This window comes from Miscanthus floridulus, chromosome 9 (assembly GCF_019320115.1).
Source record: "Miscanthus floridulus cultivar M001 chromosome 9, ASM1932011v1, whole genome shotgun sequence".
In the NCBI taxonomy this organism is placed as follows: domain Eukaryota; kingdom Viridiplantae; phylum Streptophyta; class Magnoliopsida; order Poales; family Poaceae; genus Miscanthus; species Miscanthus floridulus.
Window position 1 is genome coordinate 80,833,129 of NC_089588.1, and position 23,591 is coordinate 80,856,719.

The window sequence follows — 23,591 nt, forward strand, 5'->3', positions numbered from 1 at the left end:
ACACTTGAAGACTGGTGCTGAGGTTCATGCTCAGATAGATGCTCTCGTGCCCAATGAAGAAGGTGGTTTTGTGGGATATGGTGAGCAACACATGTGGACTCATAAGTCCGGCTTGACGAGGCTCCCCTATTTCGATGACCTCCTACTGCCCCATAACATTGATGTAATGCACACTGAAAAGAATATCGCCGAGGCACTTTGGGCAACACTCATGGACACTGACAAGTCTAAGGACAACCCTAAGGCTAGAGTGGACCTGGCGACGTTGTGCGATAGACCACAGCAAGAGATGCGGCCTCCTGCAAACGGCAAGAACTAGAAAAGGCCTAAGGCCGATTTCGTCTTGAAACCCAAACAAAGGAGGGAAGTACTATGATGGATCAAGGCGTTAATGTTCCCTGATGGGTATGCAGCGAACCTAAGCAGGGGAGTGAACTTAGGCACTATGCGAGTCAACGGGATGAAGAGTCATGACTACCACAGTATGGATTGAGTGACTTCTTCTAGCGATGGTATGAGGCTATGTTCCTGAGCATGTCTGGCTAGTGCTTGCAGAGTTGAGCTATTTCTTCCGCAAGCTTTGTGCCAAGGAGCTATCTCGGACAGTGGTTTCAAACTTGGAGAAAGTGGCACCTGAGTTGCTTTGTAAGTTGGAGAAGATCTTTTGACCCAGCTTCTTCTTGTCGATGCAGCATTTGATTGTGCACCTCCTGTATGAGGCACGTATGGGGGGGCCTGTGCAGGCCCGTTGGTGCTATCCAATCGAGAGATGTCTGAAGGCCGTTCGCAAAAAATGTAGAAATAAAGCCAAAATTGAGGCTTCCATTGCAGAGGCTTCCATTCTGGAGGAGGTGACAAACTTCACACAGCTATACTACACAATGAACCTTCCTAGCGTGCATAATCCACTCCCTCGCTACAATGCTGACGAGAATGAATCCAACCTTAGCCTTTTCCAAGGGCAACTCGGAAGCGCAAGTGGATCGACCAATAAGAGGTTGGATAATGAAGAGTGGCGCAGTATCATGCTATATGTGTTGCAGAACCTAACCGAGGTGAAGCCGTTCATTGAGTAAGTTCTCAACGAACTTGTTTCAATACGCCGTCACTATTCTGCATCCAACTGATTCTTTCTCGTTTGCACAGGGAATTTATTCATGTATCCTGGCATCAACCAAGGGGTCCTACCCCACGGCAAACCGATACCCTTCTTTCACAGGGTCCGGGAGCAGGGAGGCCTAATTTCATTTCTTGGTTCAAAACAAAGGTATTGTCCAATTTACCTCATACCTAGTTCGAGATTTCGAGTTTCGCGTACTTAGTCCGGCAATCTTTCATTCTTGCGCTTGCAGGCCCAAACCGATGCAACTATGAGTAAGGAGTTGAGATAGGTTGCAAATGGCTTCGACAATAAGGTGAAAGCTTATTCAGGTTATGATGTGAATGGATATCGCTTTCACACAGCAAGCTACGAGCGAGCTCGGCCCCATCGAAAAACCACAAACAAGCGGAGTTTGTACTCCCGGCACTGATGGCCTCGAGTATCATGGCATAATCGAAGAAATCTATGAACTTTCATTTTATGGTTCGAAACCTCTTCGTCTCGTCATGTTCAAATGCCACTGGTTCAATCCTCGACTAACGAAACGGAGCCCTAATATTGGTCAAGTCGAGATTAGACAAGATTCCGTCTATCAAGGAAAAGATGTCTTTATTGTGGCTCACCAGGCCGTGCAGGTTTATTATTTGCCATACGCGTGCCAAGGCAACAAGGCTCTTAAGGGTTGGGCTATTGTGCACCAGGTATCGCCACATGGTAGACTAGCTGTCCCAAACGATGAAGATTACAACTTCAACCCAAACACATATGAAGGAGAGTTCTATCAAGAAGATGGGCTACTAGGGAGGTTGGTGATAGACTTAACCGAGGCGATCGGAATGGAAGTAGACAATGAAAGGGTCGATGACGAGGAAGAAGGAGATGAGGTGCAAAATGCCAAGGACATAGAAATGCTTGAGCGATTACATTTAGACGATGACGATGAAGGCAACATTGAACCTTCGGACAGTGTTGTTTATTTGGACAATTTTGATAGTGATGACGAAGACATATGATCCAGATAATCCCAATAATGATGATTACTTCTAATACATGTAATACTATGTTATTTTGTAATCGTGTTTTGTTTATTTATTTAGCATCTATTTTTAACACATGTACTAATATGTCTTGTTTGTTTCTTTTTAATTGCAGGTGATTGAACAAAGATGGCGGGCAGTCGTGTGCTAAGGAACGTGAACTCGAGGTTCATGAGGGCACACGATGCAGATCCGGATGCAGAAGAGGGGTCGTCGGACGAGAGGAGGCAGAGGGCCAGGAGCAGCGGTAGCGGCAACGGCAGCAGGAGGGGCCGGCCTCCTCTAGTCAGGCCGTGTGATGTGCTAGAGGAGGAGTGTCATACCCTGGACTCCTCGGACAAGGAGGAGCTGGTTCAGCAGACGGACGACGATGGAGATGAGGCACAGTAGGGCGGCAAGGCTAGAGGCACAGCTGGTTCGGACTCCTCTGCTGTGGCCAGGATCTACTTGCGAGGTCCCTCGAAACTCCCTGGGCCTCCGCTTCTTCCCCTACGCCCAGTGATCCGCCCCCAGGGGGACAGGTAAGTAACTTTAGATTTTATCACAGCTACTTCATATAACCTGTTGAAAATTGTTAGAGAAACTAATAATGTTTGTTAATGACTTGTGCAGGCACTGGCTGGTTGTGTCGCCTGGTGACTCACGCAACCCCAACCACATCCTGGGTCTTGTGTGCAGGCACTTTTACCCTGGCATTGTCACGCACAAGGGGAACACTGAGCCGGCCAAATCGTGGGACCACTACAAAGATGCCCCCGACGCATGTGGAGATAAGCAGGAGCGGGTGAGGAGAGAGTTCTGGGTAAGTCTCGCTCGCACAACTTTGATCAATACATCGCATTCATTTGACTTTTTTTGACATAATGAATTGATACATTGTGTCTGTCTGCAGACTTTTTTCAGATGTGAAGAGGGACAGGAGGATAGGGCGGAGAAGGTGATGGTGAAAAGTGCCAGGAAATGAATCACCGACATGCACTACGAGGAGCGCCTCACTTGCATCGTCAAGTACTACTGCCACTGCACCTTGGTGAGAAGATCACCAAGACACAGGCAAGACAGAGGACGCTGACCCAGGGAACAGTACCTTGAGGTAAATGAAGAAGAATAATACTGATTCATTTTGAGATTAAGTAGCTTTAATTTGGTCTTCTTACATCTCAAATTTCTTTATGACATGTAGACAATTCCATGGTGGTGCGAGTCGTATCGGGACTGCTGGGAGATGATCGTGGATAGGTGGTTCACGGAGGGTTATATCTAGGACCACGAGGCGGGGCGGGAGCGGCGTATGGCAGCGACTAGGCCCCACACACCATCAAGGCAGCCGCAGCCTCGGCGCGTACAAGCAAGCATGGGTACGTGAATTTTTAGTATTCTACGCTCCATTCTGCATGTTTCTTCTAATCATCTTGTTGTCTTTCTCGCAGTCGGCGTCACATGGTGGGCAGTCCATCTCCAATTTCATGGCATATGGTCTGGCCCGCAAGGGTAAGGCGACGTCCGCTGTCACCTTCACCCCGGATGACCCGCCCGAGTCCTACAGCAACCCGAGCGTCCACACCCGCATCAGTTCGTACGCGTCGGAGGCAAGGTCGGTCCATGGGCCAGACTGGGATCCGAGCACCGACGACATCGATGGGACGATGGTCATGAGGCTCGGACAAGGCAAGAAGCATGGGCGGTACTGGATAGGCGATGGCACCCTCGAGCCCAGCGAGATTCCCTCCCTCTCCTAGATCCGAGCACAGACCCCGAGCGGAGGCCCGGCCATACGCCAACGGTCGTCCCCTTCACAGCAGCGGGTCGACGCACTCCAGGTTAGTCCCGTTTAACTCTTCGTACATTGATCTTTAAATAACTTAGTTACCTTTACATTACTGAAACATTCGATTAAAATGTTGTAGGCCGATAACGAGAGGATGGCTCAGGAGCTGCAGGACCTGGCGGTGAGGACCGAGCAGGCCAAGCGGGAAAGACAGGCCGAGTGGGCCAAGCGAGAAAGGTAGGCCAAGCAGCTGGCGGAGATTACGACATTCCTGAAGAACTTTGGGCAAATGCACGGTGTAGCTGTGCCGCAGTTCGCTCCACCGTCGCCGCCAGTTATAGCTAGTCCTGTGAGTATGAAACCAAATTGCTTCGACTAGTGCTTTCATTAGATGACCACTCTAACAGATGCAATCTCTTGTCCTTTATGCAGCCTCCATCGGCGGGTTCGAATAACCCATCTCAGGCGCAAGCAGGCGACGACACTTTTCCTTCACCAAGCACTCAGTTTCCTCCCCACCGGTAGTTTGTATCTCTTTTTCACCGCTTGATGGACATGTGATGCACTGTGATCAACTATCGACTTGTTTCGATGGATATTGGACCTATTATGCTTGTGATGTCGTGTATGTGAGATATTGTGTGATCGACATGTGTTATATATGTGGTATTGCCTTTGTGATGAGATGGATGTGATATATATGTGCTATATTGTGTTTGTGATGTCACAGATGTTATATATATCTCTTATATGTTGTGTTTGTGAATATAGAATCAAAAAAATTAGCCTCTTTGCCGAGTGCCAGGGCCAGGGCACTCGGCAAAGATTTTTTTTAAGTGCCGCCCTGACAGGGCACTCGGCAAAGAAATTATGAAAAAAAAAATAAAAAATATTTGCCGAGCGCCGACCTGGCAGGGCACTCGGCAAAGAAATTATTAAAAATAAATAAAAAAATCTTTGCCGAGTGCCTCCCCAGTAGGGCACTCGGCAAAAAAAAATTGAAAAAAAATTAAAAAATCTTTGTCGAGCGCCTCTGACATGACACTCGGCAAAGCATGTGCTAACGCAACCGGGGCCGTGACGGTCACTTTTCTTTGCCAAGTGCCGAGATTGCACTCGGCAAAGACTTTGCCGAGTGCCCGATAAAAGGCGTTCGGCAAAGAATTCTTTGCCGACGGATTTTTTACCGGAGGCTCTTTGCCGAGTGCTGCCCTCGGCAAAGGCTTTGCCGAAGGCAAAGTAGCCTTTGCCGAGTGCATTAGGCACTCGGCAAAGCGCCTGAATCCAGTTGTGAAAAGGCAGCGTGTTCAAGTCAGCAGCAAGATTAGGCCAAATTGCTTACCGAAGTTCACCCTCACGAAGACCTCATCAGATGATAAAAAATGGCACATATATATTGCTTAATTTTGAATTTAGATATGAAAGATATGGTGACAAGACGGTATCCTTAGGCTGATGGTAAAAAAATGGCACATATATTGCTTAGGCAATGACCCACTCGCCTACTCTGCAGCTCTCGCCAGCTAGGACACGTGACAGCAAGGGCAGCATCGGCAAATCGAATTGTGCATTGTCTGCAACAGGGTGCTGCACTGCACGGCCCATAGGTGGTTGCAAAAACAAGCACATCATCCCACAGTTTGTCCCCATGTCTCGATGGATCCTTAACCCCATGCTTTTTATCGACACAGCTATACTCCTATAAAACTTCAGTGTCACCTTATAAAACTTCAGTGTCACCTACATGCAACTTGGACAAATCACAACACTACTCAATACAGGTAGGTTTTACCTTATAGTACGTATACAGATTAAGCAGAGGCCGCAGCGTGCACGCATACATGTCTGTCCACTGCCCAGTGCATGGACAGCAGCTATGCGGAAGGAGCCCGGCCAGGTTTGCATTTTGAGGAGGTTAGTCACTATGAATGTGACACAACCTGTATATCTTTAGAATTGCTCAATTCCAAAATGTGCTAGGTGACATACTAGAGTCAGTCACAATGAAAGTGACACGACTATATATGTACTAGAAGAGTTGCTTTGGAAGTCACCTTACATTTGAAAAGTTGGTGTATATTTGAATATTCCATTTTGCTAATACACACAACACCAATTGTCTACCTTCAAATTTGCTTCATTCCTAAATGTGCTAATAAGTGACCTACTAGTGTTAGTCACTTTGAAAATGACCTAACATGGACTCACTAGAACAGTCGCTTTCGAACAGACCTTCAATTCCTAACTTGTACCAATTTAGTGCCATTTTGAAGAGGTTGTGTCAGTATAAGGTGTTACTAATATAATTTCTCCACAATGGTAGAATGCCACTTTGGAAGTGACGACCTAGCTCTCCTGTATGCCACTTAAGATATTTGAATGGTTACCAAAATGGATTATCCACACCACATTATTCTTCATCTATGTAGTGGTCTTGGAAATTGCTAACTGTTTGTTATTAAGTTTAAAAACATGAATATTAGGTGTAGATTTGAATATTCCATTTTGCTAGTACACACAATGCCAATTGTATACCTTCTTGCTTCATTGCTAAATGTGCTAAGTGACCTACTAGAGTTAGCCACTTTTGAAAATGACCTACTTGGACTTGCTAGATGAGTCGCTTTCGAAGTTACCTTCAATTCTCAACTTGCACGATTTTAGTGCCATTTTTATGAGGTTAATTGTGTCAGTATATATAAGGTAGTAATTTCTCAAGAAGAAGGTAGAATGTCACTTTGGAACTCACTTAGCTCTCTAGTATCAGTATGTCACTTAAGATATTTGAGCTAAACAATTTAAAATGTACAAGATGGCATTCTACATATTAACAAAATCGATTGTCCACACCACATTCTTCTGCTATGTTAGAGTCCTCATCAAAGCTGAGTAGGTTTTTGTTATTTATTTAGTGGTCTCAAAAATTGCTAACCATTTTTAAAAAAATAAAATTGAAAATTCTTGAGTCATCCAACACAACCATTTCCATTATTTTAATGAAAGTATTAGTTTTATTAAAATTTTCTTTTGCCACAGGTTATTTTATATTTTTATTAAAATTAAAGTTTTTTTTTATCCATAAAGCATTGGGGGGCGAGGGCGACCATGATTGACACGTCCACACCGCGGGCGTCTTTAAAGGGACTTCAGCCGACCAGTGACCATGCAGACTCTGCGCGAGCTGAATTGAGACAGATCGCCGCCGCGAAGCCAAGCCAGCACAAGTAAGCAGCCGCAATGGAGGGATCCGCCGCTGCGCCGCTCCGCACACGCGTGTGCATCATCGGGAGCGGCCCCGCGGCGCACACGGCGGCGATCTACGCGGCCCGCGCGGACCTCAAGCCCGTTCTCTTCGAGGGCTGGATGGCCAACGGCGTGGCCGCGGGCGGGCAGCTCACCACCACCACCGTCGTCGAGAACTTCCCGGGCTTCCCTGCGGGCATCATGGGCGGCGACCTGATGAAGCGCTGCCGCGACCAGTCCCTGCGCTTCGGCACCAGATTCGTCAACGAGACCGTCACCGCCGTCGACCTCTCCGCCCGCACCTTCCGCGTCGTCTCGGATAAGTCCACGACCGTCCTCGCCGATGCCGTCATCGTCGCCACGGGCGCCGTCGCGCGCCGCCTGCACTTCCCCGGGTCCGACGCGTACTGGAACCACGGCATCTCTGCCTGCGCCGTCTGCGACGGCCCGGCCACCATCTTCCGTGACAGGCCGCTCGCCGTCGTAGGTGGCGGCGACTCCGCCATGGAGGAGTCCAGCTTCCTCACCAAGTACGGCTCCCGCGTCTACATCGTCCACCGCCGGAGCACCTTCCGGGCTTCAAAGATCATGCAGGACAGGGTGCTCAAGAACCCCAAGATCCAGGTCGTCTGGAACTCGGTGGTTGTCCAGGCGTTTGGTGACGCAGAAGGCGGCGGTGGCGGCCGTCGGTTGGCTGGCATCAAGGTCAAGAACCTGGTGAGTGGTGAGGTCAAGGATCTTCAGGTGGCTGGTCTCTTCTTCGCCATCGGGCACACGCCGGCGACGGAGTTCCTGGGTGGGCAGCTCGAGCTTGGACTCGCCGGAGGGATACGGTGGTCACCAAGCCGGGCTCCACCCACACCAGTGTGAAGGGAGTCTTCGCTGCTGGCGACGTGCAGGACAAGAAGTATCGCCAGGCCATAACTGCCGCTGGATCAGGTACTCTACAGCTCTATGATATATTCTTTTACGAATATTCGTTCGCTCCTATTTGCAATTGCAAGTGGTCAATATGCAACATATCGATTAGAGGAACTTCACTGCTACGAAACAGATGAACACATATGGCCAAAAAACTATTTTTTTGAGAGGCGGGGGTGCATGCCCACCTTGTGTAATGGTTTGGCACCGAACTTGCTGACGAGCTTGCTAGCATGTTCAGGCCCACCATATGGACCTATCGTGGAGATCGAGGAGAGAGAGAAGAGAGAGGAGAGAGGAGAAGTGAAGAGGATGCAGGGCCCACTGCGAGACACCGTCGGTGAGCCCCTCCTAGGTCTGATATATGAAAGTCACTCCTGAGCCGGGCAACCCCCCTACCACCAAGGATCTACAGCATCGTCACGGCGTGAATCACGATGCCTCCACAATCCAGATCTATGAATGAGGGAAGGGAGCAAGAGTGAGGGGGAAGAGAGAGAGGGAGGAGCATCCTCCACCAGATCGGGGGCATCCCTTCGTGCAGGGCTCGACTATGTCCTTCGTGTAGTGGTGTGTGGGTGACAACATGGGGTGCGTCCGAGGCCGCCATGGTGTGCTTGGAGTGGAGTAGGGGAGAGGAACAGGTGCCCCACTGGCATACGCAAGCTATGCCATCGGGTCTACATGCCATGCCGCTTTGGTGGAGAGAGATTTGGGTAAGTAAGAGAGGTGGGTGGGTGAGGAGGGGATAGGTGAGGAGTGGGCAACTGAGGATGGGGCGGCTAGAGGATTGGGATCGGAATTAAGGTATTTGGAGCTCATGGTCCTTTTATAGTTGTGAAATCAATTTCACCGTGGGCTCGTATCATGAAGGAAGCATTGGTGAAAATGATATTCAATGCTAGTTTGTATCATGAAACGGCAGTGTTATATTTTCATAAGCGTTTTTAATGATCCATTGATGAAAATGCTTTCTGTAGTAGTGATTGACAATATTGTGGCGATAGACCCTATGAAAAGACTATAGCAAAGCTACAGGTGGGCTATAACAAAGATATAGCTAGACTATAGCAGGTTATTTAGAACCATGATAATAAGATTAAGAGTTTATTAAACAATAGCAAGTAGAGTCCTGACTTTAGCTTTTAAAAAACCGTTTATCTAGAAGATGCTTCAATCAACATATACTGGATCATTTGAAATGTTTTTACCGAAAGTATTGAAATTAATTATGATAAATTCTACTTGGCAAAGTAAATTCTCATAAACTGCATAAATGGTGATTGTGCCTACTTCATCCTTGATTAGAAAGAGTTAACAATTACCTGTTTTATCATGAAAATCTGCATACAAGATGCATCTGCTTTGAACAATCTCTTTTTTGCAATAGTAGTCAGAATGGTGGTTGGTCTCATTGTCTCTTTATAAGATCAATCAATCTAGGAAACTGGCATTGGTGGTTTCATCAGCATAGCATATATATACTTGTGGATGCACGTGACCAATATGTAATTTATCTATTATTTACTTGTGGATGTTGCAGGGTGCATGGCCGCTTTGGATGCTGAGCACTATCTGCAGGAGGTCGGGGTCGGTGCACAGGAGGGCAAGTCTGATGATCGAGTGTCTGATTGACTAGATCAGTTGACGGTGCCGTAATATAATATAAGCCGCAGTCTTATGAGCGGTATGCCATGGGTTGTCATGATTGAAAATAAAACCTGAATAATCACGCTGCTTAGTAGCACACTATAATTCTTCTCATTATGATCCAGAACTTTAAACTTATAGTTATGTACTGCAAACCGTCATGTTCACCGGCTATGAACTTATCCTTTTAGATATCTTCATTGTCAATATGGTCGCTATGTTATTCGTGTTGCTACGCTGAGCTCATACCCATCAAATGTCTAGCAGCCTTTCAGCTTCCGCTCAGTTTGAAGACACACACTGGCCAACCGGCCTTCGGTTACATGCTTATACATATTCAGTCATTCGGACATTCAGTCAAGCAGCCTGAAGACACACACTGGCCAACCGGCCTTCGGTTAGCCCACGATCTCCATCACGTATGGACAATCAAAGTTGGCCCGGCCCGACTCAACCCACCAAGCGTGCCCTGGTTCGTGAACCTTATTGGATAGGACCTAGGCATAGCTCTGTTTTAGTTTTACATTAAAAAATATCAGCTCAGCCCGAGGTTGACACAAAACATTCCTTTTATTTTTTATTTTAAAATTGAAAAATAGTAGGCGGCCTACTGAGGCCCAACCCGAACTCAGCCCAAAGCGGTCGGTGCATATTTTATCCCTGGACTGAATCCACCATTTTGTTGGTCCAGTCTAGCTTGACCCGCATGATGCATAGTTCAAGTGTAGCAGGATCTGCATGTGAACCCCCATCATCAAAAGTCGGATCTCGGACCAAAAGCTCACGTTCACATCTTAAAATTTTAGCGAAATTAACTGAAATTTGTTAGAAATGATTCAAAATGATATGAACCAAAAAGCTCGTGTTCGAAATTTGAAGTGTATGAAGCTACATGTGCCGATTTGTGCACCAAGATCAACTTGTGGGCCCCACGTAAAAAGGAGGACCCACAGACTAAAAGCTCACGCTCACACCTTAAAAATTTAGCGAAATTTACTGTTACTTAATGTTAAGCCAATTTATGTGTGAAGATCAATCTGTTTGTCCCATATCCAACCGCAGGACCTTGGAACTAAAAGCTCCCATTCACACCTTAACTTTCAGCGAAATTTCATTTAAATATGTTTGCAAATGATTTAAGTGATATGAAGCTATTTTGTGGTCAATTTACATGCCAAGATCATGAAACTAGATTGGGATTTCACGTAATTTGAGTGAGGGGACAAGGGAACTAGAATGACATTTGACTGTAACTAGTTAGCTGGCCCAAAAAACACTATTGGGTACCCACACTACCAGATTACACGAGCTTTGCCGAGTGCCAGGGGCACTTAGCAAAGCCCCCAAATACACTTGGCAAACCATTTGCCGAGTGTTACACTCGGCAAACGACACTCGCAAATGATTTTATCGGCAAACACTGCTTTGCCGAGTGTTTTTCGTCGGGCACTCGCGAAGACTTTGCCGAGTACCCCAAAAACACTCGGCAAACATTTTTTGAAAAAATAAAAAAAGCATCAGCCACCGGAGGAAGAAAGGGCACCGCCGGATCCGGCCACCCAGCTCGCACCGGCGCTGGCCCGCCCGGCCGCCACCGGATCAAGCCTCCCCGCGCCGTGCCGCCACCGGATCAAGCCTCCCCGCGCCGTGCCACCACCGGAGGGAGAGAGAAGAGAGGGTGTCGCTGGAGGAAGAAAGGGCGCCGTTGGATCCGGCCTCCCCGCGCCGCTCCGCCACCAGATCCAGCCTCCCCCGCCGCGCCACCACCGGATCCAGCCTCCCCGCGCCACGCCGTCACCGGATCTGGCCTCCCCGCGCGGCGCCACCATTGGAGGGAGATAGAAGAGAGGGCGCCATAGGAGGGAGAAATGGCACCACCGGATCCGCCCTCCCCGTGCCACACCGCCGTCGGATCCGGCCTTCCCGCGCTGCGCTGCCACCGGGTCTGGCCTCCCTGTGCCACGCCACCACCGGAGGGAGGGAGCGCTGCCGGAGGGGAGAGAGCCCATGCCATGGATCCGTGCCACGCTCGCAATGCCGGGCCACCCCCTCCACCACCGCCTGGGTGCGCCGCCGGGGCCCTCCCTAGATCTCGCTGTTGGGGGAGGGAGGGAGGGGGGCAGCAAAGGCCGTCGGATCTCGCCGGTGGGGAGGCCGCGCCGGGGAAGAAGAGGGACGGGGAAGAAGGGAGGGGCGGGGAAGAAGGGAGCGGCCGAGAGAGGAGGGGAGGGAGGCACCACCGGATCTAGAGAGGGAGGGCTGGAGGGTGGTGGCACAGCCGGATCCGGGAGAGGGAGGGCGGGCCGCGCCGACGAGGGAGGAGGGGAGGGTGGGCCACGTCGATGAGGGAGGAGGGGAGGGCGGGCCGCTCCAGCGAGGGGGAGGGGAGGGCAGGCTGCGCCGGCGCCGAAGAGGGAGGGGGGTGGCGTGCGCGGAGAAGGGGAGGGGGCGCTGGGGCGGGAGGAAAGAGAAGGGGTGGGGCCAGGAGGGCGGGTAGGGTGCTGGACGCGGTTAGGTTAAGTAGATATTTTCGTTGTTTGCCAAGTGTCCTAGATGGGGCACTCGGCAAAGTTTTTTTTAAATTTTTTTCTTCTCTACTTTTTTTGCCGAGTGTTTTAGATCTAAGCACTCGACAAAGTTTTTTTTCATTTTTTTTCTTCTCTTTCTTTTCAGAAAAAAGGTTTTTTTTTGTTTGCTGAGTGTATTTTTTTAACACTCGGCAAACAACCTATTTGGCGAGTGTTTTGTTTGACACTCGGCAAAACATCCTGTTTGCCGAGTGTTTTTAGCGCGGCACTCGACAAAGAACTTATCATCGAGTGCCCGAGGGAATACGCTAGGCAAACATAAAAACACTCGGCAATAGAGGATTCCGGTAGTGCCAACTGCATCCTATTGTTGAACATTTCACCAAGTCATCCAAAATGTCGTTAGAGGCTCATGGATAGCAACCATAAAAAGTTACAATCTCCCACCCTAAAGTAGTTACTCTATTTCTTATAGCCATGTGGATATAAAACTCTAAGATGGTCAACCTTGATTCCCACTATAATGCCTCCAAATCTTCCTTTTGGTTGGATCCATCTGCAATCAACAACCACCTCAACCAGCAACAAGAGCGAGCTGCAGCCGGCCATATGCATGAGGACAACCAAATTGTAGCTGCGTGCCTAACACCGCAAGCAGCTACACTACTACAGAATGGACTTGTTGTCCCGGGCGGTAACAGCCTTTAGTCCCGGTTACCGCGCCGGGACAACGATCCCGGGACTAAAGGTGGAACCTTCAGTCCCGGGTCATCGAGCCGGGACTAAAGAGGGACCTTTAGTCCCGGTTGGTAACACCAACCGGGACTAAAGGCCCTCCAGCCGAGCAAACCTGGCGCACCCTTTAGTCCCGGTTGGTAACACCAACCGGGACTAACGGTTCACCCTTTAGTCCCGGTTGGTAACCCCAACCGGGACTAAAGGTTCCTTTTCTTTTTCTTTTTTTTTGTTTAATTTGTTTTCAGTTCAGTTACACGTATTTGTTTAATATATAATATGTTTTTATGTACGTATTCTACGCTGCTAATATAAATACACGCATGCGTATAATTACATCTAATTCTCATCTTGAGCATTATTATATTCGAATAAAGTATGAAACTATATATATTATAGATATATATATATATGTATATATACAACACTTTCATAATCTTGTTCTCGAAAATAACGATATCAATAAACATTTAATTTACATCATTTATTCCTTAGGATCAAAGTAGAACTCGCCGTTGGGATTTAGCACTTTTTCTAGAAGATATCCTGCTATTGACTCTTGAACTGCTTTCAGATGGTCTTTTTGCATGACCCTTCGTTTCAACCATTCAGTCTTGCATTTGAAATAAAAGGAAAAGTATTAATACACATATATGTATATATATTCATTTAAAAATAAATAAAAATTGATATATACGTACTCTGAGGACATCTTCAGGAGTTCTTCTTATGTGCGCAGTGATAAATTCACAAACGTAGTATCCACACAAGTTATTACCTGGTTCCTGCCGCAAACACCACTGTACGAGAAGAAGATTATTCTCATCATCTCACACGTAAATTGAAGTACGATATAGTAATTAAACACGTGGGGAAGTGTATATAGTACAACTTACTGGTATTTCAACTACATTAAGTGGTGCCTTGCAATCCTTGCGATGTTGCCGAATAAACTCTTTCCAAACCCTGTGCGACCAATAATGTACGATCGTTAATAAATTATGGCAAAGTCTATTCAATAATAGTTGTGCGCGAGAGATCGAAATTACCCCTGGATAATGTCTATCATATCTTGGTATAGTGCCCGTTCTTTTCTCAACGAGTCAAAGATTAGTAACCGACTTGAGTTTAACTCAATGACAATGAGTATCCAGTGAAAACTGCATTGGTTTATACACACACGTACATGCATATAAGTTGTATTGATATTACATAAAATGTGTAGACTACATTATTATTAACACTTACTCAAAGTTGTACGGGAAAAGTATTGTTGTCTTGTCGTGCTGCTTCACGAAGAACATCATGATATTCTCCTGTGCTTCAGATACCCATCGCTCCTTGACAATAATACCGGTTTTGAATACGATATAAGGATCAATGAAGCCAACACTGGTGTCTTGTATTCTTTGGAGCTCTGACATCTGGAATCTGTATATAAATATAAGTTACATGTGAGGATAATTATATACACGTACGCATGGAAGTGAGTTTATTAAATAAAAGTAAGAATCACTTACAAACAAAAGGAGCTAATGATTGATTTGTCCAGAGCGTCCATGTGGTATAGTTGATGCAATTCTTCGAAACTAATATGTAAGATGTCATCGCCACGGAAGTAATGATGGTCTCTAAATCTGACAAAGATCCACTGCTCACCCCTGCCACACGCCTGCATGTACCACTTGTTGAGCAAGTACATTTGCGTACCCAATTCATTCAGAGCCGCAGGGTTGTACAGACTTTTGCCATATTTATAAGTCTTCCAGGTATCAACTTCCAGGTTCTGGATTGGAGCTTTGCCCGTCAATTGATCCAAGGTTAAACCAGTATCTTGAAAAAAAGCATTAAGGGCTTGAACCGACACTTCTCCAGAGTTGTCTGGTCGATAGACTTCTATGTTGGAACCATATTGATTAGCAACAACAAGATTTTGCATTGGTTGCTTCTGTTGTCCGAGCTGTGGGACATCCTTCCCTGATGCTCTTTTCCTTTTCTTATCTGCATCATGTGACTTCACGAGGGAGCGGTCATAGTCTGATAGTGGCGAAGGCTTACGAAGTTCAATCATCTTTTTCTTGTGAGCATCGACCTTCTGCCTCAGCACCTCTCGTGGTAGGTAAAAGTACGGCTTCTCCTTAAGCTTCGCTTGACTCTTCTTTTTGGTATCTATAAAAAAATCTTTCACTTTTTTGTCTTCTTCAGCTGCTATTTGCTCATCAGTCTTTTCAGAAAGTATTTCTTGAGAAATAACTCTTTTTCTCGGGGTCTTCTTTGCCGCCGGGACCTTAGACGTCTTTGTAGTGCGTCGCTGTGGAGGGGGTGGGGGCGGTGTTGGAGACCGGCGTGGAGGCGATGTGGCCGGTGTTGGTGGAGACCGGCGTGGAGGCGTTGGAGATCGTTGTGGAGGCGGTGGGGCCGGTGTAGGAGTTGGAGATCGTTGTGGAGGCGATGGGGCCGGTGTAGGAGTTGGCGATCGCCGTGGGGATGAAGTCGTCTCGCCCCCCGCGACGCTGTGATGAGATGGGGAATGAATGATTAGGCTAGGCTGGGGGGAGACCCTGCTACAAAAACAAGTTGTGTGTCAATTATTTTTTAAGCCAATAGAAAATTAATGGAAAATAATATTTCATTCACTTTCATTCGTACCTAGGGTGAGGTAGGGGAAGCGGTGGCGCCCCAGGAATGATGATGAAGCGTTTGCGCCATTGAATAAATGTCTTCTCTGCTTCTCCTAGTGTCTTCTCCCCATCACCGCCTTCAATGTCAAGAGGAACATTGCTGTAACCTTTGAGCACTCTATCGACCGAGACGCTAGCATATCCAGGTTGAATAACTGACCCATGGATTCTTGGTGTCTTCGTTCGGTCTATTGGAGATACAACCCCGACAGCCACCATGATTGATGCATTATTACCATCTGGAATGTGCAGCTCACATGTTGTTAGAGGCTCGGTAATGTCATCAACAGGGAAGCGCAACCCAGCGTCGTCTTGAATAACTGGCAGCTCCGTAGAAGCACAACTGCTTTTCATCTGACCAACGGGGCTAATGGTGACTCCCGGCGTTGATTGCGATTGCATTTGACTCATTGCTAGCTGCACTTGCCTCTTGATCTCCTCCTGCATTCTTGCCTCAAGAGATTTTTCTCGTTCACGTGATTCAAGCAATGCTTGTCGTGACTCATCAACAAATTGCTCCAATGCACGGATTCGTTCTGCCTCCTCATCCTTCTTTCTTTGGCGGCTTCTGTAGGTATCCTTGTCTGCTGGGAATGCGTGTAGCCACGGAACCGCCCCATAGCCTCTTGTTCGACCACCGTGTTCGGGATTCTCTAGGGCATATGTCAATTCATCCTTCTCTCTGTTGGGCTTGAAAACACCACTATCAGCTTCTTCCCTAGCACGAGCTAGTCTCTGTGTTGCTCTCTCAATTTTTTGGCCGAAAATTAGCTTGCCAGTGTCTGGGTCTAGGCTTCCCCCATGAGCGTAGAACCAATTCTTCGCGCGTTGAGGCCAGTTCTTCTCTATTGTTTCAGGTATGATTCCCTTGGCAGTAATCTCTGCTTCTAGGTTCTGCCACTTGGGAATAGCACTCTTATAACCACCTGATCCCATGCGATGATGGTATTGCTTCTGTCGGGCATTCTGCCGATTCCTCATCACACGTTCCTCACTGTCTTGGGATGTCTTGTATTCTACGAAGGCATCCCAATGGGACTCCAACTTGACAAACGCCTTAGCATTGAAATTCGGCGTAGCATTCTTCAAGATAAACTTTTTATACAATGTCTTCTTCCAACTCTGGAACAATGTTGCCATCTTCTTCATTGTCCAATCCCTCACTAGCTCCTTCAAAGCATCATCTGCTTGTAATGTGAAATGCTGAGTGATATCTCTCCAAGCTAGGTTCTTGTCACGATCAGATACAAAACTAACATTAGGAGCGGATATCTTCTGCTTCCATTCACGAGCACTAACTGGGATCCTATCCCTTACAACGAACCCACATTGATTGACATATGTCTGAGCATGTGGTCCCAATGGTTTGCCGGTGTCGGTGTCGAATTCTGATATTATGAAACGGCCCTCTAATGGCTTTTTTGGCCCTCGGACTTTCCTACTTTTGTCGGTGGTTGATGTAGATCCAGAGACCGGCTACATGAGTAGAAACACAACGATTAACAACAAATATACGTACGCATGCATCTATAAGAGATGATAGATAATCGAATATACCTCGCCAGTATTTTCTTGCGCGACAATTTGTTGATCTTCAACCACCGGCATATTCAGGATATCCTCATAATCAGCAAAGTACTGACTCGTGTCATCTACATCCACATTGGTGCCGGCGTTGATAATATCCGCCATTATGTCATCACTCAAGTTATCATTCGGAGCAGCCATTTGTATCTTCAAGATAACACATAGATAGAATTACTATGGTACATAACATAAGTACATGTGATAACACATATAGAATTACTAAATCCAATTAAATATAATAACACATAATATTTCATCAACATGGAAATAAGTACATGTATATATATACACATAGAATGATACAATATATTTTCTCTCTCTCTCAACACATAGAAATAAGTGCATATGTCTATATCTCTAGATATGCATGTGATACACATAGAATGTCTCTCTAGATACAATTTTCTCTCTCTCTCAACACATGAAAATAAGTACATGTATATATACATATAGAAATAATTAAGTACATATGTATACATATAGAATCTCTCTCTAGATATAATATATATAGAGAGATAGAATATATAATTACTAAATCCAATTAAATAAATCTAACATGAAATTAGATAAACTAGTAAGATAATACATTTTAATCTAACATATATCAAAAACTATAATAAAAAACTATCTAAAAAACTATCTAAATAAAATACTAATTAAATTTTAATACATTTAAATCTAATATATCAAAAACTATCTAAAAATAACTAAAAAACTAACAATAAACTACTAATTAAATTTAATACATTTTAATCTAACATACAGCCGAGACTTTGTAAAAAAATCTAAAAAACATGGCCGATCGAGAGCAGCAGATCAAGATCGAGTTCGACGGAGGCCGTACGGCGTGGGCGCGCGGGAAGCAGTCGGCGACGGAGGGTGGGGTCGGGTGCGGCGGCGGAGACGGGATGCGGCGATGCGGGCCTGGAGAATGGCGCGGCCGGGCGGGGGTAGACGACGACGGCGGCGCGGCAGAGACGAGCTCGACGACGGCGGATGGCGCGGCCAGGCGGGGCTGAGCGACGGAGGCGAGATCGAAGATGAACAGAACAGACGTTCGATATATATAGCCCGCGACCCTTTAGTCCCGGCTGGTAACACCAGCCGGGACTAAAGGACATTTAGTCCCGGCTGGTAATACCAACCGGGACTAAAGGTCCAACCCTTTAGTCCCGGTTGGTCTTACCAGCCAGGATTAAATGTCCTTTAGTCCCGGCTCGGTGTTACCAGCCGGGACTAAAGGTATTTTTTGGCGGGCACCGAAATTGCCGCCCACCCTTTAGTCCCGGTTCTTGGTCTGGGCCTGGGACTGAAGCCCTGAAAAATTTGCCAACCCGCCAGCGTAATTGGAAAGGCCTGGGATTTTGATTTTTGTTTAATACTAGGTTAATCAATTAATTCCATAGCAACTTCAATACTTTGCAATATTTATTTTAAAAAATACTATTGATTAACTAATTATTTATTGTAAATAGGAAAATTTTGTAACCTAAAGTTTTTAATTTCTTTTATGAATATAGAATATAAATGTTACTAATACTAAGTATTTTGTTAATGCAAAAATATATTTCTAACTTAAAATTAATAAAACTAATATTATTCGATAGGAAATTTATTATCACATTATTGTAACGTCAATGTTTCAATTTTTTCTCGGTTTTTGACCAAAATTGACAGGAATTTTTTGTTGAACCTATAAAAATAGAGAAAATGTAGTATTTTTTGTTCTACAAGCTTTCTCAAATGAAAAAATGGCCTATATAAGGATTGTATATATTGATGAGCTTAACAAACTCGGTATTCAAAACTTTTCAATTTGAGACAATCTAGGGTCCCGAAAACTAGTTTGTAGGCGTCGAAATTTAAAAATCACAAATTTGAACCGTCCAAACTTTCTCAAATGGAAAGTTGACCAAAACAACAATTGTAGATCTTTTTGAGTTTAACAAACTTGGTATTCAAAACTTTTCAATTTGAAGTCATTTAGAGTTCATAATACTAGAGTCAAAGTGTTGTTTTTTTATTTGACCAAATTTGACTTGGTCAAACTTGCTCAAATGAGACACTAAATGACCTCAGATGAAAAAACTCTGAATACCAAGTTTGATCATCTCAGCAAGATCTACAATTGTTACATAGCTCATTTTCCCATTTGAGAAATTTTTATCAAACACTAGTCACAACTTCTTGAATCTCATATATACTTTCTAAAACTATGTCACACACTTGTGAAATTTGAACTACATTTTGTTCAAGCTTTCTCAAATGAAAAAATGGCCTATATAAGGATTGTATATATTGATGAGCTTAACAAACTCGGTATTCAAAACTTTTCAATTTGAGACAATCTAGGGTCCCGAAAACTAGTTTGTAGGCGTCGAAATTTAAAAATCACAAATTTGAACCATCCAAACTTTCTCAAATGGAAAGTTGACCAAAACAACAATTGTAGATCTTTTTGAGTTTAACAAACTTGGTATTCAAAACTTTTCAATTTGAAGTCATTTAGAGTTCATAATACTAGAGTCAAAGTGTTGTTTTTTTATTTGACCAAATTTGACTTGGTCAAACTTGCTCAAATGAGACACTAAATGACCTCAGATGAAAAAACTCTGAATACCAAGTTTGATCATCTCAGCAAGATCTACAATTGTGAAGTCATAACATATTACATAATATCCGTCTCTAAAACATAATATATTAAACATGCATCGTTGTATCATGCGGGCACAACAGTGAATTTCTTCTTGACGTATGACCCTTGGTTATGATCTTGTCGTAACCATGGAGTGTCTTCATCATTTAACATGATGCTTGGATCTTTCTTCACTATGAAGGGTGGAATTCGGACATTTCTTTCGTAATCTTCTGACATGTCTGACTTGTCTTCAATTCCACTATATTTATTTTCCCAGAAAGAATTATGTGGCGCTTTGGCTCATTGATCATTGAGTTGATGTCTTCGTTTTTTCCTCTCTTTGATTTTGTAGACATGTCTTTCACATAGAACACCTGACTCACATCGGCAGCAAGGACGAATGGTTCCTCTTTGTACCCAATATTGTTGAGGTCCACTGTTGTCATTCCATACTCTTTGTCGACTGTTACCCCTCCTCCGGTCAGCTTCACCCATTGGCACCGGAACAAAGGGACTTTAAAATTAGGTGCGTAGTCTAGTTCCCATATCTCTTCTATGCGGCCATAATATGTTTGTATATTCCCATTTGGATCTGTTCCATCTATGCGAACACCACTATTTTGATTGGTGCTCCTTTTATCTTGGGCAACTGTGTAAAATGTATTCCCATTTATCTCGTACCCTTGGTACGTGAGGATATGCCACGATGGCTGCCTAGCCAACAAATACAGTTGCTCATCAATATTGTCATCGCCTTGACATTCTTTTCGCAACCAACCACTGAAACTTTCCATGTGCTGACGCCTAATCCAAGCTTCAGTCTTCCCTGGAAATTTGGATCGTAAGAACTCCTTATGTATCTCGATGTACGGATGCACCAATGACGAGTTCTGAAGAACTGTGTAGTGTGCTTTATTGAAATAATCGTCTTCCATGCCGATATATGTTTTCTTCCCTAAAGTTCCTTTACCACTGAGTCGCCCCTCGTGTCGTGATTCGGGAACACCAATCGGGGCAAGGTCAGGAATAAAGTCAACACAGAACTCAATGACCTCCTCTGTTCCATAGCCCTGGGCGATGCTTCCTTCAGGCTTAGAACGGACTTTCACATATTTCTTCAAGACTCCCATAAACCTCTCGAAGGGGAACATGTTATGTAAGAACACAGGTCCAAGAATACTAATCTCCTTCACCAAATGAACTAGGATGTGTGTCATGATATTAAAGAAGGATGGAGGGAACACCAACTCAAAGCTGACAAGACATTGAACCACATCATTCTGTAGAGTAGCTAGTTCCACTGGATTGATTGCCTTCTGAGAAATTGCATTGAGGAATGCACATAGCTTCACGGTGGCTAGACGTACATGTGGAGGTAGAATTCCTCTTAAAGCAACTGGAAGCAATTGCGTCATAAGCACGTGGCAGTCATGGGACTTTAAGTTTAGGAATTTCTTATCTGGCACATTTATTATACCCTTTATATTGGAGGAGAATCCCGATGGGACCTTGATGCTGCTTAGACATTCGAACATGCTGTCCCTCTCTTCTTTGCTAAGCGTGTAGCTAGCAGGACTTAAGTAATGACGTCCATCATCTGTCTTCTCTGGATGAAGATTGTCTCGTTCTTTCATGCCCTGCAAGTCCTGGCGTGCTTCAAGTGAATCCTTTGGCTTCCCGTACACACCCATGAATCCTAACAGGTTCACACAAAGATTCTTTGTTAGGTGCATCACGTCGATTGCGTTGCGGACCTCTAGGACTTGCCAATAGGGTAGCTCCCAAAAGATGGACTTCTTCTTCCACATGGGTGCGTGTCCCTTAGCATCTTTGGGAACAGATTCACTGCCTTGTCCCTTTCCAAATACTACTTTCACATCCTTGACCATTGCGAGTACATCTTCCCCGGTTCGGTTATGAGGCTTCTTCCGATGGTCTGGCTTACCTTTAAAATGCTTCCCTTTCTTTCTTACTTGGTGATTCAACGGAAGGAATCGACGATGGCCAAGGTACACTGACCTTTCGACATCTTTTCAAATATATACTGTCAAGGTCATCAAAACAATGTGTGCATGCATTATATCCTTTGTTTGTCTGACCTGAAAGATTACTTAAAGCAGGCCAATCATTGATTGTTACGAACAACATTGCTCGTAGGTCAAAGTGTTCTTGTTTGTACTCATCCCAGACACGTACACCTGGTTTGTTCCATAAAACTAGAAGTTCTTCAACTAATGGCTTCAGATAGACATCAATATCGTTGCCAGGTTGCCTCGGACCTTGGATGAGGATCGGCATCATAATGAACTTCCGCTTCATACATAACCATGGAGGAAGGTTGTAGATACATAGAGTAACTGGCCAAGTGCTATGACTAGTGCTCTGCTCTCCAAAAGGATTCATACCATCTGTACTTAAGGCGAACCTTAAGTTTCTAGCCTCATTTGCAAACTCTGGAAATTCCCTGTCTATCGCTCTCCACTGGGACCCATCAGCTGGGTGTCTCAGCATATTGTCTACCTTACGGTCTTCTTTATACCACCGCAACAACTTTGCATGGTCTTTATTTCTGAACAAACGTTTTAAGCGTGGTATTATAGGAGCATACCACATAACCTTGGCAGGGATTTTCTTTCTAGGACGTTGTTCACCCTCGACGTCACCAGGATCATCGCGCCTGATCTTATACCGCGATGCTTTACATACCGGGCATTCATCCAAATTCTCGTATTCATTGCCATGGTAGAGGATGCAGTCATTAGGACATGCATGTATCTTCTGGATTTTTAATCCCAATGGGCAGACAACCTTTTTTGCTTCGTACGTAGTGGTGGGCAATTCATTTGGCTTCGGAAGCATCTTCTTTATGAGGTTCAATAAATTCCCAAATGCCTTGTCGGATATACCATTCTTTGCCTTCCACTGTAGCAATTCCAGTGTTGTACCCAGCTTTTTTTGCCCCTCTTCGGCCGTCGGGTATAGCAACTTCCTATGATCCTCAAGCATGCGCTCGAACTTAACTTTCTCTTTTTCACTTTCCCATTCTTGTTGTGCATCACGAATGGCATCGCCAAGAGCATCACCGAGATCATCTTCTACCGCTACCTCTTCTTCATCTCCCCCCATTGTAGTATCATCAAAGGCACCATACTGAGCAATAATGTCATCAATGTCTAAATCTTCCCCTTCACCTTCTTCCATCATGATCCCGCTTTCTCCATGCTTAGTCCAACATATATAGTTTGACATGAAACCTGACTTAAGCAAATGTGAATGAAGACTCATTGAGCTTGAATATTCCTTTAAATTCTTACATAGGGCACATGGACAGCACATGAAACCATCCCGCTTATTTGCCTCGGCCACACCTAAGAAATAGTGCAAGCCCTCAATAAAGTCTTGGGAGCGGCGATCGGCATTGTACATCCAATGGCGTGACATAATCTGTATTACACGACAAATTATGAAAACCTTGAACATAATTTAGTATTTTATTACACAACATAAATGACACACACACGGTTGATTAATTAACTAAGTCTGGCTACAACGTAAGCAATCCCAACTATCACTAAACAAACTAAAACTACAATGCACTTCAGTAACATAATTATTTCGTGATCGTACGCAACTAAAACAGACAAATCATTCTTCTGTTGAATATCAATAAGCTTCTCCTGCTGGCTCACTGCCTCATCAGC

At 45.1% G+C, this 23,591-nt stretch overlaps 1 protein-coding gene and 1 pseudogene across 1 annotated transcript; one reads left to right on the top strand and one right to left on the bottom strand.

Annotated features, from left to right (window-relative positions):
* Positions 1–7,144: 7,144 nt before the first annotated feature.
* Positions 7,145–9,747, top strand: LOC136482249 (thioredoxin reductase NTRB-like; annotated as a pseudogene).
* A 3,721-nt stretch (positions 9,748–13,468) lies between these two features.
* Positions 13,469–23,331, bottom strand: LOC136484369 (uncharacterized). The gene is made up of 7 exons (XM_066481608.1): positions 22,316–23,331; positions 21,479–21,909; positions 14,505–14,838; positions 14,233–14,415; positions 13,896–13,950; positions 13,686–13,805; positions 13,469–13,597 (listed from the first exon to the last, which is right to left on the bottom strand). The coding sequence occupies exons 1-7, from the start codon at positions 23,329–23,331 to the stop codon at positions 13,469–13,471; spliced, it is 2,268 nt and encodes a 755-aa protein (XP_066337705.1).
* Positions 23,332–23,591: the final 260 nt, after the last annotated feature.

Coding starts and splice junctions, on each gene's coding strand:
- LOC136484369 (XM_066481608.1), bottom strand. CDS start 23,331: ATGTCACGCCATTGGATGTACAATGCCGATCGCCGCTCCCAAGACTTT. Junction 14,416..14,504: donor ATCATTAGCTCCTTTTGTTT/GTAAGTGATTCT, acceptor ATTTATATACAG/ATTCCAGATGTCAGAGCTCC. Junction 13,598..13,685: donor CTCCTGAAGATGTCCTCAGA/GTACGTATATAT, acceptor TTCAAATGCAAG/ACTGAATGGTTGAAACGAAG.